At 51.9% G+C, this 16,100-nt stretch overlaps 1 protein-coding gene across 1 annotated transcript in view; it reads right to left on the reverse strand.

The window, feature by feature from the left end:
* Positions 1–10,914: 10,914 nt before the first annotated feature.
* Positions 10,915–16,100, reverse strand: part of Dmrtb1 (DMRT like family B with proline rich C-terminal 1) — a 7,972-nt gene continuing 2,786 nt past the window's right edge. The window contains exons 2-4 of the mRNA XM_005353629.2: positions 14,650–14,855; positions 13,398–13,605; positions 10,915–10,985 (exon numbers count right to left, since the gene is read on the reverse strand). Coding sequence (XP_005353686.1) covers positions 10,915–10,985; positions 13,398–13,605; positions 14,650–14,855 — 485 coding nt within the window. The remainder of the gene's footprint in view (positions 10,986–13,397; positions 13,606–14,649; positions 14,856–16,100) is intronic.

Consider the following 16,100-nt stretch of genomic DNA (forward strand, 5'->3'; position numbering starts at 1 on the left):
AAGGATGCCCGTCCTTACTGAGATAGATGCTTAGCTGACATCTTGGTTTTGGCTAAGCTAAGACCCAGGACAATGAATCCAGGCCGACTTTCACCCAGTTTCTGATAATAAAAAGAGACTGAGCTAATACAGCATTGGTTTAAGTCACCATGCTGGTAGTAATTTGTTAAGCAGCAACAGTGGCTAATACACTGAGTTTAATCTGCTCCTCCAAATCTCAGCATCCACCCTGCCAACTGCTGTCGGTACCCTATCTACTACCAAGTCAGTGGACGCCATCCACTGCTGAGTCAGGACGCCATCTCCTGCATTTAAAATGAGACCAAAAGGCACAGGCCAACTGTGAGGCTGCTCGGCCTGGACTCCCCTGGAGCTGCTTTCCGGTCTCTTCCAAGGAGTTCTCTTCAGCCAGTTAACAGAAGAAAATCCACTGGAAGACTGGCTACTGTGGATCTGGATGCAATGCCAGAACTTGCCAAGAGGGCTCCCCTCAGGGCCAGAAAGAGGAAGAAGAGCGCAGCTCCCTCCCTGAGCAGAGCTTCACCTGAAGGTCCACTTCAGTGGGAGGAGACCGATTCATGGTACTTGGGAAAGATGAGATTGGAAAGCTGGCAGCAGATGGTAGGCTATGGGTTGACCTCCCCACGGGGCACAGTTCAAGAGGATCCTCAGGTCTCAAGTCCCCTTGTAGAGGAAACTATTGGAAACTAATTGGCAATTAAGAACAACAATTCTGCTGGATGTCAGTCAACCCCTCCCTGCTAGTCCTCTCCACTTCTGGACTCGAGAGTACCCTCGACAGCAAGTGAGGGGGCCCCTTCTTCATAGGTTGCTGTAACAAAAGGCTACACATTGGATGACATAACGTGTCAGCCTCATTCAAAAGTCTCTTGTTCCTTGGTGGCCTCTGTCTTACTGTGGATTCTCATGACATCTTTGTTTTTATTTTTTGAGACAGGGTCTCACTATGTAGTCCTGACTGGCCTGGAACTCACTATGTAGTTCAGGCTAACCTTGAACTCAGAGATCCACCTGCTTGTTTCCTAAGTGCTGGGATTTAAGGTGCATTCCACCATGCCTGGTTCTCATGACCCCTTTGTGCATAACGGAGGGGGACACAAAGAAAGGGGCCACAGGGAGAGGAAATGAGGAGGAAGAATAGTGGAAGGAGAAAGGTCCCTTCTAGTGTCTTTTTTTATAAAGGCATTGATTCCGCTAGATTCGGGCCTGCTGTTACGACCTCGTATAGCCTTAGGCACTTCCTTAGCTTCTACCTGACCTCCATCTCTGAGTATATCCACTGAGAACCAGAGCTTTCGCACACAATCTTAGGGGACACCAGCATTTGGTCTGAATTTCCAAGACTGAGCCTTCCCACAGGCTCAATGACATGGACTTGCTCTCGTCAACAGCTGATTTGCCTACTGCTGCCGATGCCCTTGTACCAATCATACAGGCCAATGCTGCCGAGGGCTCTCCGGAAACCGTAGTGACAGCCAGTTGATTACACCACGAGCTTCCCATCACAAGGGGGCAGCAATTAGCTCTCTTGGACTCTGGACAGAGATTCCCCTGGGCCTGAGAGTTCTGCCAATGTGGCCATCTGGAGCCCTGCAGGATACCTTGTCTATCATTCAACTGTAAGGCCTCCAACCCAGAACTCAATTAATAGTGAGCAAAGTGGGGCTGCACCTGGCGATGAGCCAAGGAGGATGGCGGCATGCTGTTGAAAGTGACTCTAGCCACTAGCTGGGGGACAGCTTCTGTGCCATAGGGGATTTCCTGGTAAGAGAGGCAGGTGATCAGAAGTCCAGTACCGTGTGGCCCACACTATTTTCTCACAACCCCAGCCACTAACTCACCTCGTATATTTAATCCCTACGTAATCCCGTGCTCTTGGTGCAGTCACACAGTTGGGTAGCCGTCACCACAGCCCAACCTTTCTTTTTCTAGTAATCTACGTTCGGATTCTGTTTCCCCATTCTGCGGCATGGCAGGTTTCGCTGGAACCCGGCCCAGATATCCCAGTGCCGTCTTTGGAGCACTCCTGCATTTTGTGTTCTTGCTTCCCACAGTCCCATCTGAACACGCTTCAGATAGCATCCCTTGGACTTCCAGAGCCTGCTGGGCCGTGGGCTCAGCAGGTGCAGAATTTCCTCTGTTCACTCAGGCAGAGACCAAGACCTCCTTGACTTCTTGCCCTTCCCTGCCCTGCATCCCCAGCTCCCTTCCCTGCTCCTGCCACAACCATCTCCTCAACATATCACTTGTACATGAGACCTCACCTTGGGGTTGCTTTTGAGGACCAACCTAAGGCAATAATAACCTTGGGTTCAGTAGGTGTGGTTTGAAAGAAAATGGTCCCCACAGAGGGTGGCACTATTAGAAGGTGTGGCCTTGCTGGAGGCGGTGTGTGTCACCGTAGGGATGGGCTTTTAGGTCTCCTATGCTCAAGCTATGCCCACTGTCAAGAGTTTCTTCTGCTGCCTGTGGATCAAGATGCAGAACTCTCAGTTTCTTCTCCAGCACCATGTCTGCCTGCATGCCACCATGATGGAAATGGACTGAACCTCTGAACTGTAAGCTAGCTCTAAGGAAGTGTTTCCCTTTATAAGACTCGCCGTGGCCAGGGTGTCTCTTCACAGCAATAGAAACCCTCACTGGGTGAGACAGTAGGTTTGGAGGGCTTAGCCCTAAAAGGCTTGCACGGAAGAACAGCTGCCGTTCCACTGAATCAGGACTGAAGGCTACATTCCACCTGTGCTCAGCTCCTCAGGCTACTTACTGATGGGCAAGGAGCAGCCCCGGGGGCTAGGTGAATGACCCTGGTCACTAGGGAAAGAAGAACTCTTCATGAAGCTGGGCTCTGTGAGGTCAGGGAGAGGGGTTCTCACACCAGATAATAGTACCCAATAAAGACCGTAGCAAGCAGCAAAGATGGGGTGCTCTCGGGCCTGGCACCTGTGAGCGCAGAACTACCCCAGCTGAGGGGCTTGGAGACTTCCAGAAGACGAAAGTAATGGTAACTAACTCCTCCCTGTCCATTAGCTACAGACGTGGTGACCACATGTAACCAATATACCTGCTCCCAGGTGAATCCATCTCTCTCCAACCCCTGCCATCTGAGCAGGCTCTAGATTAGGCTCCGAGCGGGGAAAAAAAAAATCACTGAAGGGATATCGCCCTAAAATGACACCATGCGCATGGGCTTTGTGGCCCGATATCTGAACATTTGGGAGATGCCTGGATGTCTTTCAGACATGCGGTTAGAGAGGCTGAACTGACGAAAGCAACACAGGGTACAGTCCAGGCTCGTCCTCCTGTGCTAGGTGCAGACGGATCTGGTTTCCTTTCTACCGCTGTGTTGATGCACTCTGGCCAAAAGCAGCCCTGGGAGGAAAGGGCCTGTCTGGCTTTTAACATTTCCAGGTCAGAACCCACCGCTGAGGGAAGTCAGGGCCGGAACTTAGGCAAGAACTGAAGCAGACACCATGGAGGATACAGCTCACTGGCTCGCTCACAGCTCATACGCAGCTTTCTTAAACAACCCAGACCCACCAGTACTGTCCACGGTACCGGGAAAATACCCTACAGACAGATATGCCCAAAGGCCCTCCTGATAGAGGCAGTTCTTCAACTGACCTAGATTGTGTTGACTGACAGCTGACGCTGTCTTATCATTGCTGTGATGAAACAACACGGTCAAAAGCAAGCTGGGGAGGAAAGGGTTTGTTTGACTTACACTTCCACATCATAGCCCATCACTGAAGGAAGTCAGGCCGGGAACTCAAAGCAGGGCTGGAACCTGGAGGCAGGAGCGACGCAGAGGCCATGGAGGAGAGCAGCTTTACTGACTTGCTCAGCCTGCTTTCTTTTAGAACCCTGGATCACCTGCTCCGGGGTGGCACCACCCACCACGGGCTGGGCCCAGCCCTCCCTCATCAATCACTCATTAAGAAAATGCCCTACAGCTAGATCTTGGAAAGGCATTTTCCCAACTGAGAAGCCCTCTGTTCAGGTGCCTCTAGCTTATATCAAGTTGACATAAAACTAGCCAGGACACTAAGACAAGAAATAAGGACATGGATCTGAATGAGCTGCCCAGAGAATGAACATCAGCTTCAAGGAGGGGGAGTCTAGCATCCAATGTGATGCTCACACCCAAGGGAAGGCAGAGCAGGCCCAAGGGAGAAATCACTGAGAACTGTGTCAGCTGGAGGCCTAGATCAGCGCTTCTCGACCTTCCTAATGCTGCAACCCTTTCATACAGTTCCTCACGTTGTGACCCCCAAACATGAAATTATTTCTGTTGCTACTTCATAACTGTAGTCTTGCTACTGTTATGAATCATAACGTAAATATCTATATTTTCCGATAGTCTTAGGTGACCCCTGTGAAAGAGTCATTCGACCTTCCACCCAAAACAGGTTTGCGATCCACAGACTAAGAACCGCTGGCCTAGATAAATGTGTACAAATGAGAAAACACAAGACGCAGAACGAGTTGTCGGTAACCATAAAGTGCACAGGGAAGATGTAACCCTTACCTGCCCGGAGCCCAAGGCGAGACACAAACATGTCTTGGGGAGAGACATTCAAGGTAGCCTGACAGCAGGAGAGAGAGGCTGGGTCCTGAGAAGAGGCCAAGGGGAGGGCCGTGGATCTAAGAGCTAGGCCTGGGGACATCTCAGGAAGTGCTAGTACCACACAGGCCAAGTGGCAGAGAACACCCGGAGCGGTCATCTAGACAGGCTAAGAGGCTTTGCAGGCCAGCATGGGAGTAGAGAAAGGGAAAATGTTTTATGCGGGGGGGGGGGGATAGCTCAGCCCTAGGTAACAGGAAGCTGGCGTGGGTGAGAAGCATCCATCTTGTCTTGAGAGTCCAGCACAAGGCCTGACACATTGTAGACGCCCAATAAATGTACTGACGTTGTAGATGGAACAGAGGCCCTGTCTGATGTTGCAGATGGTGGCTGACTTCACTCCATGACTGATGTGAATATGCCACGGTAGTAAAAACTTCACTCCGAATTGGTGCGGGGAAAAAAAAATGTCTAAGAGCCAGATGTAGAAAAACATTGACTTAATTAGTGGCTGGCAACTGGAGTGGCAAGTTCCGAAGCCAGGTACACTTCACACATCAGAACGAGGTGCCATGATCTCTCTTTTCCTTGAGGGCAGCGGTGGCAGGAAGTGTTGGACAGCACTGGAAGACAAGTCAGCACTTGCTGGTGACCAGACTGTACCTGAAAATGATGGTCAGTGAGTGTGGGGAAAACAGCCAGGTCCACACTGAGTGTACCATCGATGGATCTGCTACCAAGATGAAATAAAGAGAGAGAGAAGACAGAAAGAGATAGAAGTGGGGGCTAAATGAATGGAGGGGTGGAGAAGGAGGAGAGAAAGGAGGGAGGAAAAGAGAGAGAGAAGCAGCAAATGGATTTTCTGATTCTCATTTTTAAAGGAAAAAGATGAAGAAAACGCATCACCCAGCAGTTAATTGTTCGCAGGCCGCGCCTGCGCTAGCTCAAATGCAAAAGCTGACATGATAAAATGTTCGCATCCTGTGATCTGCTGTTAATAAAGTGTAGCACAAAGGCGCAGAGGAGTTTGCCATCTGCTAGCAGGATGCTGCACAGCTTGGGGAAGCCGCTGCAGGCCACCTACCCCATGGCTGGCTCCACAGTGCAGCCCTGGAACCCAGGGCTGGGCCCGGTCAGGCTGTGGGAAGGGCGTGGGAGGTCCCAAGAAGGAAAGCTGGGCCTGGGGCTTGCTGGAGTCCCTCTGTGGACCAGACTGGCTGGCTACCCAGCACGGGCCAGGGGTTACTGGAGGCGAAGGGGTCAGCACAGTGGCCCTTCCAGGAGAAACCTTTAGGAAGTTAAGTTATCAACAAAACCGAAAGATTAGAAACAAGTAGGAGACTGGTTGTATCCACTAAGAAACTTCCGTTCTATAAAACACTACACAGATGATGAGAATGAGGAAACTGCAGCTCCCTGTGCTCTGATACAGACGGTGATGGCTGGGATCCAGGAGAGAAGCGTGTCTTGGCTGCCACCAACTTCTACCCACAATTCTCTGCTTCCCTCAATGATGCAAGGAGGTCACCAGTGCAAGATGAATCAAGTGTGACCTGGTCACGGACAGAAGTCATAGACGGTCTCAGATTACCTTACGCTGCTGCAAGTATCGGAAGAGATCAGTTGCAGTCAAATACTTTTAAGCTATTGACAGCGAGCCACGGCTAAATCTGGCTACTTCGTGTGTAATTCAGAAGTCCATGTAGGCACGTCTCTATGGTGACCGGTGTATGAATATCATTGGTTCCCTCTGTAACCTCATGGGTGACTTTTTCCCCCACAAGGGGCTCCGTCGATGGCTTCACCAACTGACAGAGGTCCATGACACAGAAACACAGCAGCAGGCAAGATCAGTGTCAATCATTCGCTGCCGTGCACGATTAAGAAGCAGATCCCAGCTGGGCGTGGTGCTAGACACTTGCAACCCCAGAACTATGGAGATGGAGGCGGGGGGACCAGGAGTCCAAGGTCATCTTTGGTTAGAGACTTTGAGATCTCAAAAGTGAGCGAGAAAGAGAGGGGAGGGGAGTTGGAGGGTGATTACGGATAAATATGCCTGGGACAGAACACAGAACCCCAGACAGGCTCTCCGAAATAGACCGCAAAGGTGTGAAATGCCATGGAAGAAACTAATTAGACATCCATACACCCCGAACTGAACCTTTCGCTTCAGCTAAATGAGCTGGAACATGAAGTGTGAAGCTGCCCGTGAGCACACTGGCCTATGCACACCAGTGTCGGTGTGGTATTGCTCCACGATACTGTGGGTGGGAAGCTGATCGGCTTAAGGGAGGAAGACAACCATGGTGCATTCTGGGTCTCTATGTAGTTCCCTGTAAGGGAGGTCTAAATCTCTTTTTTTTTAATTTATTTATTTATTAAAGATTTCTGTCTCTTCCCCGCCACCGCCTCCCATTTCCCTCCCCCTCCCCCAGTCAAGTGCCCCTCCCTGGTCAGCCCAAAGAGCAGTCAGGGTTCCCTGCCCTGTGGGAAGTCCAAGGAACCCCCAGGGAGGTCTAAATCTCTAGTCCATCAAAACAGTATTTAGGAGTGCAGGAAGCTATGTCTCCTGCCCAGGACTGCTCCATCCTAGCCACAAGAACACGGACAGTCAGACAACAGGAGATGTTGACACCTTCTGACTAGTGGGCATTCACCTGGAACCCCGAGGTTTCTTCCTGCACTGGTTTCTCCAGGATGCTTACCTTAGAATACCTATTCTAGGATTCTCTCAGGCCCTCTGTCGTGGTGAGTGGTGTGGGCAGTGAATCATGGAGGCAGATGTTCTTAGGTCACTCTGTTAGAGGGGACAGGGGGCAAGCATGTGTTCTGTGTCCAACGTTCTCAAGGCAACAAACAGTACAACATGGGCATTCAACTCTACAGCTGGTACCTGGAGATGTGTGCTCCACCTCAACTTCTGCTTGAGGCTCTGCCTCTAACAAACTGTGACGTGGGTAAATGGCTCTCTTCTTCGCTTACCTTTCCACAGTAGGGATAACGCCACGGCTGTGGTGAGGGTGCAGCGTGGGAAGGAGTGCAATTTCTTGATTCGGTGTGGGGTTTTAAGGAGAACGGACTCTCCTCCTCTGACCCCTGAGAGGCTCCAGCAGAGCAAAAATGTAGGACAGCGGACGACCAAAGCAGGGTGATTCACCTCCTCTCCACCCCGGAGTCCACAGGAAGCCCTGGAATTCACTCACTCATTCACAACAGGCCCACAACTGCTGGCCTAACCAGTGCCGCACAGGGACTAATGAGGTCTCGTCCCGGCCTCCGGTAAGAGCAAAGTCTGGCGAGGGAAGTCACTGGTCCTCCAGAGCCCCCTAATGGGGCTCAGAGGTTCTAGGCCCGGGCTGCAAGCCCTGTCTTCGAGAATACCAATAGAGGATAGCTGGGTGACTCGCATGCGCAAAAGCGTAGAAGACGCGGAAAACCGCGGGAACACGAAGGGAGGTGTTTGAAGACAAAGGATGAATGGCTGGGAGGCTAGAGTTCGCATAGATCACAGGGGCTCATAGCTTGATTTTTCAATGAAATCGCTTATCTCCGAGGGCTGCTTCAGCAGTCGCGCGCCAGGATATCCCAATTCTTTGAGCTACAACAGTGAAGCCGCTGTGAGCTGCACCACCTAGTCAGAGGCGGTCGCTAGGCAACAAGCCCGCCTCAATTTCGACCCGTCTCGCCCTCTCGTGGCAGCATCCCGCCGCTGCATCCGATGCCCGGGAAGTCGGGTGGGCGGGCATATATTCTTGTAGCTTAGAGTTAAAACTGGTTGGCAGTCCTGCCGCCAGACCCAGCTCTCTTTCCACCCTTCTCTGGTTAAGTCTGGCCTGTTCTACCCATTCCAGCACCTGTGCTGGCTGGGTAGGAAGGAGGGGAAAGCTAGCCAGGTGGGCAGCAGGTCCGAGTGAGACATCAGTTCTTACTCAGAGTGGTTGGGAGCCAGGCTAGCTCTTGAGGAAGACAGCGACACGGACTGTAGAGGGACATACATTGTACCGCCCAGAAGGCTGCAGGGTGCATGCATCCCCCACTTCAAGAGAGCCATGACCGTGACAGGCCTCACAGAACAATAGAGGGCAGTTTCAGACTGACAACTTGGGGCCGTCACACGGGAGGAAGGCAAGTCTCCTACCTGAAACCAGTGAGGGGGTAGCATCGCAACAGGCTGCCCACCTCACTTGATACCCCAAAACCAAAAGATGTTGAGCCCTCTCTGGATCATAGAGTAACAGACTCAGATAACTGAGAAACCCTCCCAAATTCCTGGGCCCCTGTGGGCTGGAATCCCTACAGAAGGGGCTTTCGAAGACAGCTAATCCCTTCCCCCACAAACTCCACCACCTAAGCCAGTGTCTCGTCCTGGCAGTAGTCTGGATGTGGGTCCAGGTGCAGTTCAGGTGTTCTGTCTCCTACATTTGTGCTGGCCAGTCATGAGAAACAATGTAATAAAAGGGGCACCGACTGAAGTCCATGTTGCTGTACTGACAGCGGGAGGTCCTGTGGAGGCGGGGTAAATAGGGCTAAGGGGAGAAGCAGGTCTTCTCTGTAGCCCCAGGTCCTGTAATGCTGTGACCTGGGAGAGTAGGGCCAGCACAGGGTAGGGAACCTGACAGTTTGGTTCATAGGCCAGCCTGGTACAGACTCATTGCAGCACTGGGTCAGGCTGAAGTCAGTCCTGAGGCCTCAGACTGCTTTTACGCTGTCTGCTTTGCCCCAGAGAACACTTGGTAAAGCAATAACTGAATGACTCATCAAAAAGTGCCTGCTCTAGAACCTTCGACCAAGGCAGACCCTGGCTCTCAGCTCTCACCATTATACTTGTTGGAAGAACTGGGCATCATTTCTCATGGACCCTGCTGTTCCTGACCTTGGTCTTGGAAAATGTTTGGACTCTTGTGGATTTTTGGATGCAGATAAAACAGTATGTGGTTTGTGAATGTGGGTAGGTAGATCACAGCCTCGTGGTGATGCATAGACTAATAGAAATGGGTTAATTTAAGATGTAAGAGCTAGCTGGAAATATGCCTGAGTCATTGGCCAAACAGTGTTGTAATTAATGTAGTTTCTGTGTGATTATTTGGGTCTGGGCGGCCGGGAAGCCTCCATCTACAACCAAGTTTTATCTTCAGTCTGCAACAGGGTTGCTTTGCGATGAAGGAACAAGAGTCGAGCGAGGAAGACGGCTTAGGATCCTTAAGCAGCAGAATAGGAACAAGTTCTGTTTTTAAAAACCGTGTTCCTCTGCAGAGACCGTAAAAGGAGGTAGAGTCGGGGAAGATGCCATAGACATTTCAAAAGCATTTACATCTACTCCTTAAGCTCTCCCTGCTTAAAATCATGTCAGCAGTGGGGAGCCCAAGGCTGGAGGATCCCAGGTTTGAGGCTATGCTGGGGCACGTAGTGAGACTAGAGAAAGGTAGCCTGCCTCAGACCATCTCGCTTGACTCCTAAGGTCAAGGACAAGAAAGGCAGGCCAGGGAGATTTGCCTCAGCACTAGCAAACCCGGAACCCAGGTATCCTAAGCTCCCCAGCCAGGCTCGTGCCGACAGCCTTCTGTGAGAATTAAACAGAGAAGCCTTCCACAAGATTTGTAATGCTCACTTTATTCAATGCTCAACTGTCCTCAGAGAACAAGCTACAAATTTATGCTCTGAGAACCGCTTAAGTGCCTATGAGTTCCCTACCATGAAAACATCCAACGCTAAAACCTAAATTTTTCAGTGAGAAAGGATGCCTATTGTTGCTTAAGCTTCACAGGGACGTGAAGTGGCCCAGTTGTCAGGATGTTCACTAGCTGGATAAAGACAAGGGGCGCTGGCTGAGCAAAGGTCCGGGATGCTGCAGAACCTGCTGTCAACATCCCAGTCCCTGACACCCGCCGTGCATGTCTGTGGTACCCAGCCCCGGGGAACAGGCAAAGCGGGCAGAAGGCTGAAATGGATGGTGCCTTCTGCCCTGCGTGAGGCCTGGGGAAATCAGAGGCCACCTGTAGAGGTGAATTTCATAAGTGGCATGGCCCAGGATGGTTAAATTCATTCCTAAACTTGTGTTTCACCAGCCCCCACTCTTCAAAGGTCCTGCTCCACCCGGACACTCTCTCCCCTCGTACACCACTTCAACATCCACACAGGAGCCAGAGAACCTTGGAAACCACACGCATCCTCCCACCTTGAAATCAGAATTAGCTGCTGCCATTTTACACCTATCCATATCCTTCCTCGCTATATAACACGAACGCAAGTGAAAAAAAAAATAATCGCTGCCATATATGCCCCTCCCCGCCCAAGTGGCCCTTGAGGTGGCCTGTGGTTTAGCTGGACTGCTCCTAGGAAGAGTGCTCCTGGGAGGAGTGCTGGCCGGACTGGCTGGGCACGTCTGCCTCTGCGTCCTGGTTATCTGTAAAGGACAAGGAAAGTGGGGGGTTTAGAATGAAGCTGAGTCACCAGTTGCCAGATGCAGATTTTCTACAAGGCCCCTGTGGACAGTGGCTCTGCTATCCTTTGCTGTCTGTCGTATAGACTGACTGCTAGCCTTGGCCACACGAACAGCCTTGAGTTCTCCATCCAGCCTGGCTCTTCATTGCTGCTGAATCCCAGCTACGAACCTCCACTTGCCCTTCTGTGACAAGACAATGGGCAAGCAGCAAGGGGCGGCGAGTTTCGTTAGCGCCTCACTGCCTGCCTTCTGCCTGTAGTTTACCCTCAGAAGAGTCTCACGAGGCAGAGGCCACTACCTGTCCTCTTTGGCAGGTATTGGACCTGAAGAGCCACAGAAAAGTTTGTCTAAGGTCCCATAAACAGTACACGCCAGAACAAAGTGGATGCTCAGGCCACCAGCCTGCTTCAAGCTGCAGCGAGCTTCGAGCCATCCTATACCAGCCACAAGGCAAGTGTGCCACGGGCCTCAGCTTCCTTTTCAGTAAAACTGCATAGCACCAGGCTCACCCAGCTCATTGGATAGTTTTGATATTTATATTAAAGAGCTCTTTGAATCTGGCAACTTTTTTTCCAAAGCACAGGAGGCTCAGAAGCCGGAAAGGAATGAAGCCTTAGAGAGTTTGAAGCTGGGCTGGAGAGGTGGCTCAGGGGTTAAGAGCATTTGCTGCTCTCGTGGAGGATCTGAGTTCCGTGCCCAGGCTCTATGTGGGACCACTAACTGCCTGCAACTCCAGCTCCAGAGGACCTGACGCCCTCTGCTGGCCACTACAGGCACCTGCACACATGCAGCAAACACATTCATACACATAAATTTAAAAAAAAAGTCTAAAAAGAAAATAAAAAAAAGCATTAAAGCCAAAAGCCCCCCCCCCAGCCCCAAACAAAAACAAAGCCAGAAACAAAATAAAGAAATGGTGCGTCCGTGAGAGGACTCAGGAGCAGGGGCTCGGAGTCGTCCCCGGACCTTCATGTCCGCCTGCACTCACACATTCACCAGAAATGAGCTTTTAAAGTTGACTTTTTAAAAGGAAGAAAAACTGTGCAGGGCTGGGGAGATGGCTCAGTCGCTGAAGTGCCTGCCTCCCAGCAGGAGAACTCGAGCCTGCTCCCTGGAAGCCCTGAGAAGCACGATGGCCAGGAAGGTGGGGATGGGATCTCCCAGCTCCCTGCAGCCGCTCTAACCTCACTGGTGAGCTCCAGGACAGTGACAATGAGATACCCTGTCTCAAAGGAGATGGACTGTTCCTGAAGGTAATGGCCAAGGTTCTCTTCTGCTCATGTATGTGGATGCTCACCCCCCCCCATATACAAACATACAGGTTCATGTGCAAAAAAAAAAATCAAAATATCAATTTTCTAAAAAATTAAAAAGAAATTACAAAGTACTCATAAATCCCGAAGGCCTGCTGACCCTGAGGGTGGGCAGTGCTATGGGGGGTCGCCTGAGGTTCCCTGCTCAGGTCTCCCAGGCAGCAATGGCAGACTCTCTAGCTCCCATCATCCCTCTGGGGGATGACAGCAGTGGTGTCTCCAGAGTGGCTTCTGCTATGGATGTCAGTCCCTCCTTGATCAAAAGTCTGGAGGCCTCTGATCTACTGAGCACACCGGGAGCACTCTTCTTCCACACCTCACCTCACTGTTGAGAGGAAGGAGTTAGTCCTACCTGATGCGGGATTCCCCTCTGTGTGCTGTGATTACCTCTGATCTTTGAGCCTATGACAGGGCAGAACAGAACTAGGCGGGGAAAGCTAGGCTGTGTGCTGGGAGAAAGAAGGCAGAGTCAGAGAGAAGTCATGGAGCCTCTGCCAGAGACAGACATGCCAAAACTTGGCCAGTAAGCCATAGCCATATGGCGATACACAGATTAATGGAGATGGGTTAGTTTAGGATAGAAGAGTTAGCCAGAGCCGGGCGATGGTGGCGCACGCCTTTAATCCCAGCACTCGGGAGGCAGAGAAAGGCGGATCTCTGTGAGTTCGAGACCAGCCTGGGCTACAAGAGCTAGCTCCAGGACAGGCTCCAAAGCCACAGAGAAACCCTGTCTCGAAAAACCAAAAAAAAAAAAAGAGTTAGCCAGAAATACACTTAAGCTACTGACCAAACAGTATTGCAAATAATATCATTTCTGTGTGGTTATTTTGGTCTGAGCAGCCGGGAACAAACAAGCCACCTCCATATAACACCTACACATGAGGTCAGACGGACGCCCCTTCTAATCACTCGAACCTCCCTGTGTGCATGCTTACAGACTACCAGAGGGCTATGGCAAAGAGCTCAGCTCAAGACCTCTGTTCTCCACCCCCACTTCAGGCGACCTCTTCTCCACAACGTCTTCCCAGCTCATCTGGAGGCAGGAATATTGGTCTCTTACTGGTATTCTCTGTGTCTGTGTCACACAGGATGGCCAGTGAGAAGGACGGTGGAGAAGGCGGCGGCGGTGGCGGCGGCAGGAAGTGGAGAGCAGAGAGGTAGTTATGTGGGAGGACCGGGGGCTGCTGTGGCTGCGACGGTGCAGGTGGGAGCGGCGGTGGCGGCGGTGAGCAGTAGGTTGGCTGGAGGTCTCGGGCTGGTTCTGACACCTGCATGGACACACAGGAGGGGCGGAGAGGGAGGCAGTGAGCCAGGCCGGCTGGGCAGCACATCTTTTGTTTCTCTAATGCAGGCAAGCAGGAATGCGGCCACATCTTAGCTGTGCCTGGGGGCTTTCCCTAAGGGATTTTGGAGAGCATAACTTCCCAGGGTGCAGGACTTGCTCCCTAGGCTTGTCCAACTCCAGTGGCTAGGATCTCTTGGGAAGAGGGGGCATGGCTGCAGTGTGCAGGCAAGGGCAAAGGGATGTCCCTGGGATGTGTCGAGGGTGACAGCACATGAGTGGAAATAACCTACTGGCTCTTAGGTTTGACCCAGATGTGACAGGGGTGGGAAGAGAATTGTCAGCACTCTAATTCCAGTCTCTCTGCCAAGCCTCCCCTTGGAACACAGCTTCTGCCTCGGGCCAGTGGGACAGTTCAGCCCCAAATACAGACTGGAATAGCACACTTAACAAAAGTGTCCAGTCAGAACCCTGCCCTGGATGCCAAGTTGAGGTTTCTGTGTGAGCAGACGGTGTGCTCTAGGCTCTGCTTGGTCACAGCCTCTCTTTGTCTGTAGGCTGGTGGGCATCTGCTCTCCTGGATTGTAACAGGGGGCAAAGGGAGCACCCACACCTTTCAGGCTGGGCAGTAAATGTGCCATCAGAGTCAAGAGTCAGGTTTTTCTCTACCTCTGGGACACACTCGGGATAGCAGAAAATACCTGGGCTTGAAGCTGGGCATCTCTGAGGCCATACCGACCAGCTAAGGGTCCTGAATCCCCAAGTCTCATTCACGAGATCTGTGGCACTGATGCTCAGCAGAACAAAGGTCTTTCTAGCAGCTGGACCACGTGAGCTAAAGTTCATGGTTACCCTGGGATCCCAGTGCCTTTTGGTCTCCAGCTCTGAGAAGCCCCCAGCCTCGTGGTGCAGGTCCACCTGTGTGAGCCCTCCCTTATGACAACTGGCTCTCTGGGACTGAGGACCAGTGAAAGTGGCGAGAGCGCCTGGAATAAGGGTGAGCTTGGAAAGGATTTGGGCTCCGATTTACCAAGCTGCCTCCGTGGTAGGGGCTACAGGAGACATGACGGAAGCTTCTATGCTGCGGGATCCCCACAGCTGAGGATGCATCCTGGCCATCCAGCGGGAAGGGCTGGTAGGATGGGATGGGGACACAGGCAGGGCACTGGTTGAAAGGCTCTCTCTCAGGGTACCCGGTTCCCACCATGTGATCAGAGGTGAATCTCAGAGGATGCCCTAAGAAGACAAAGAGAGACATGTTAACACAAATCCGAGGAACCAAGCAGTGCATTGCTGTCTCCAGGGTAATCGCAAGATGGGCTTAACCGACGAAAGGCATCTCGCGTTACCCACCACACTGGCCTTCAGTATACCTTTATACATGTGTATATGACGTATTTGGATCATGCTCATCCCCACGTCCTCTCATTCCCTGTCAATCTCACGGATCCTTTTGCCATCTGTCCCCTTTCTACTTCATGTCTCTTTACTGCGTGCAAACCAGTAAGATTAACGAGGGTGACTTACAGGAGCATGGGAGGCCACACCACTGAATTAAAAAGCGTCTCTCCCTTGCTCAGCAACGAGCACTTGCCCAGAGAGCCTCAGAAGAGCAGGGTGAGAGGTTCGCACGAACCTCATCTTGTAAAGTAGGCTGCCGTACATTAGTGAGAACTAAGCCAAGTAATGCCCTCCGTGCCCACCCCTTCCCCAGGCTCGCGGTTCCAGCTCCTCTTCACGATATCCCCTGGGATCTGGTGGAGGTGACAGAGGGGTCCCATCTAGAACTGAGCCCTCAGGCGTCACCTGTGCTCGGCACGTTGAGGCTACAGTATCTGCCACCCAGCACTAACAGTGATACTCATCTTCCAGAGGAGCTCCGGACACCTGTGCTGGCAGGAGCAGTGGAATCCTCCATTCCCTCCTTGGTTTGACATTGTGGGGGGGAGGGGCATCTGGCTTTGGTCTGGCTTTGGCTGTGGTCCCGGTGTCCCACAGTGCTACTGCACCACTGGGCCGGTCCGAGTCATTGTGTGGTGGTTCTCACTCATCACTGGGATCTGCTTCAATTTCTGCTCCTGTAGTGCGGGTGTGAACAGCACACCCCAGGAGCTCCCACCGCAGACACTGCCTCTCTCCTATTCGTTTTTTTTCCCAAAAGATTTATTTATTTATTCAGTATATAGTGCTCTGTCTGCATTTATGCCTGCACGCCAGAAGAGGGCACCAGATCTCAGTATGCCTGCAGGCCAGAAGAGGGCACCAGATCTCAGTATGCCTGCAGGCCAGAAGAGGGCACCAGATCTCAGTATGCCTGTACACCAGAAGACACCATATCTCAGTATGCCTGTACACCAGAAGAGGGCGCCAGATCTCAGTATGCCTGTACACCAGAAGAGGGCGCCAGATCTCAGTATGCCTGTACACCAGAAGAGGGCGCCAGATCTCAGTATGCCTGCAGGCCAGAAGAGGGCGCCAGAT

This window comes from Microtus ochrogaster, chromosome 10 (assembly GCF_000317375.1).
Source record: "Microtus ochrogaster isolate Prairie Vole_2 chromosome 10, MicOch1.0, whole genome shotgun sequence".
Classification (NCBI taxonomy): domain Eukaryota; kingdom Metazoa; phylum Chordata; class Mammalia; order Rodentia; family Cricetidae; genus Microtus; species Microtus ochrogaster.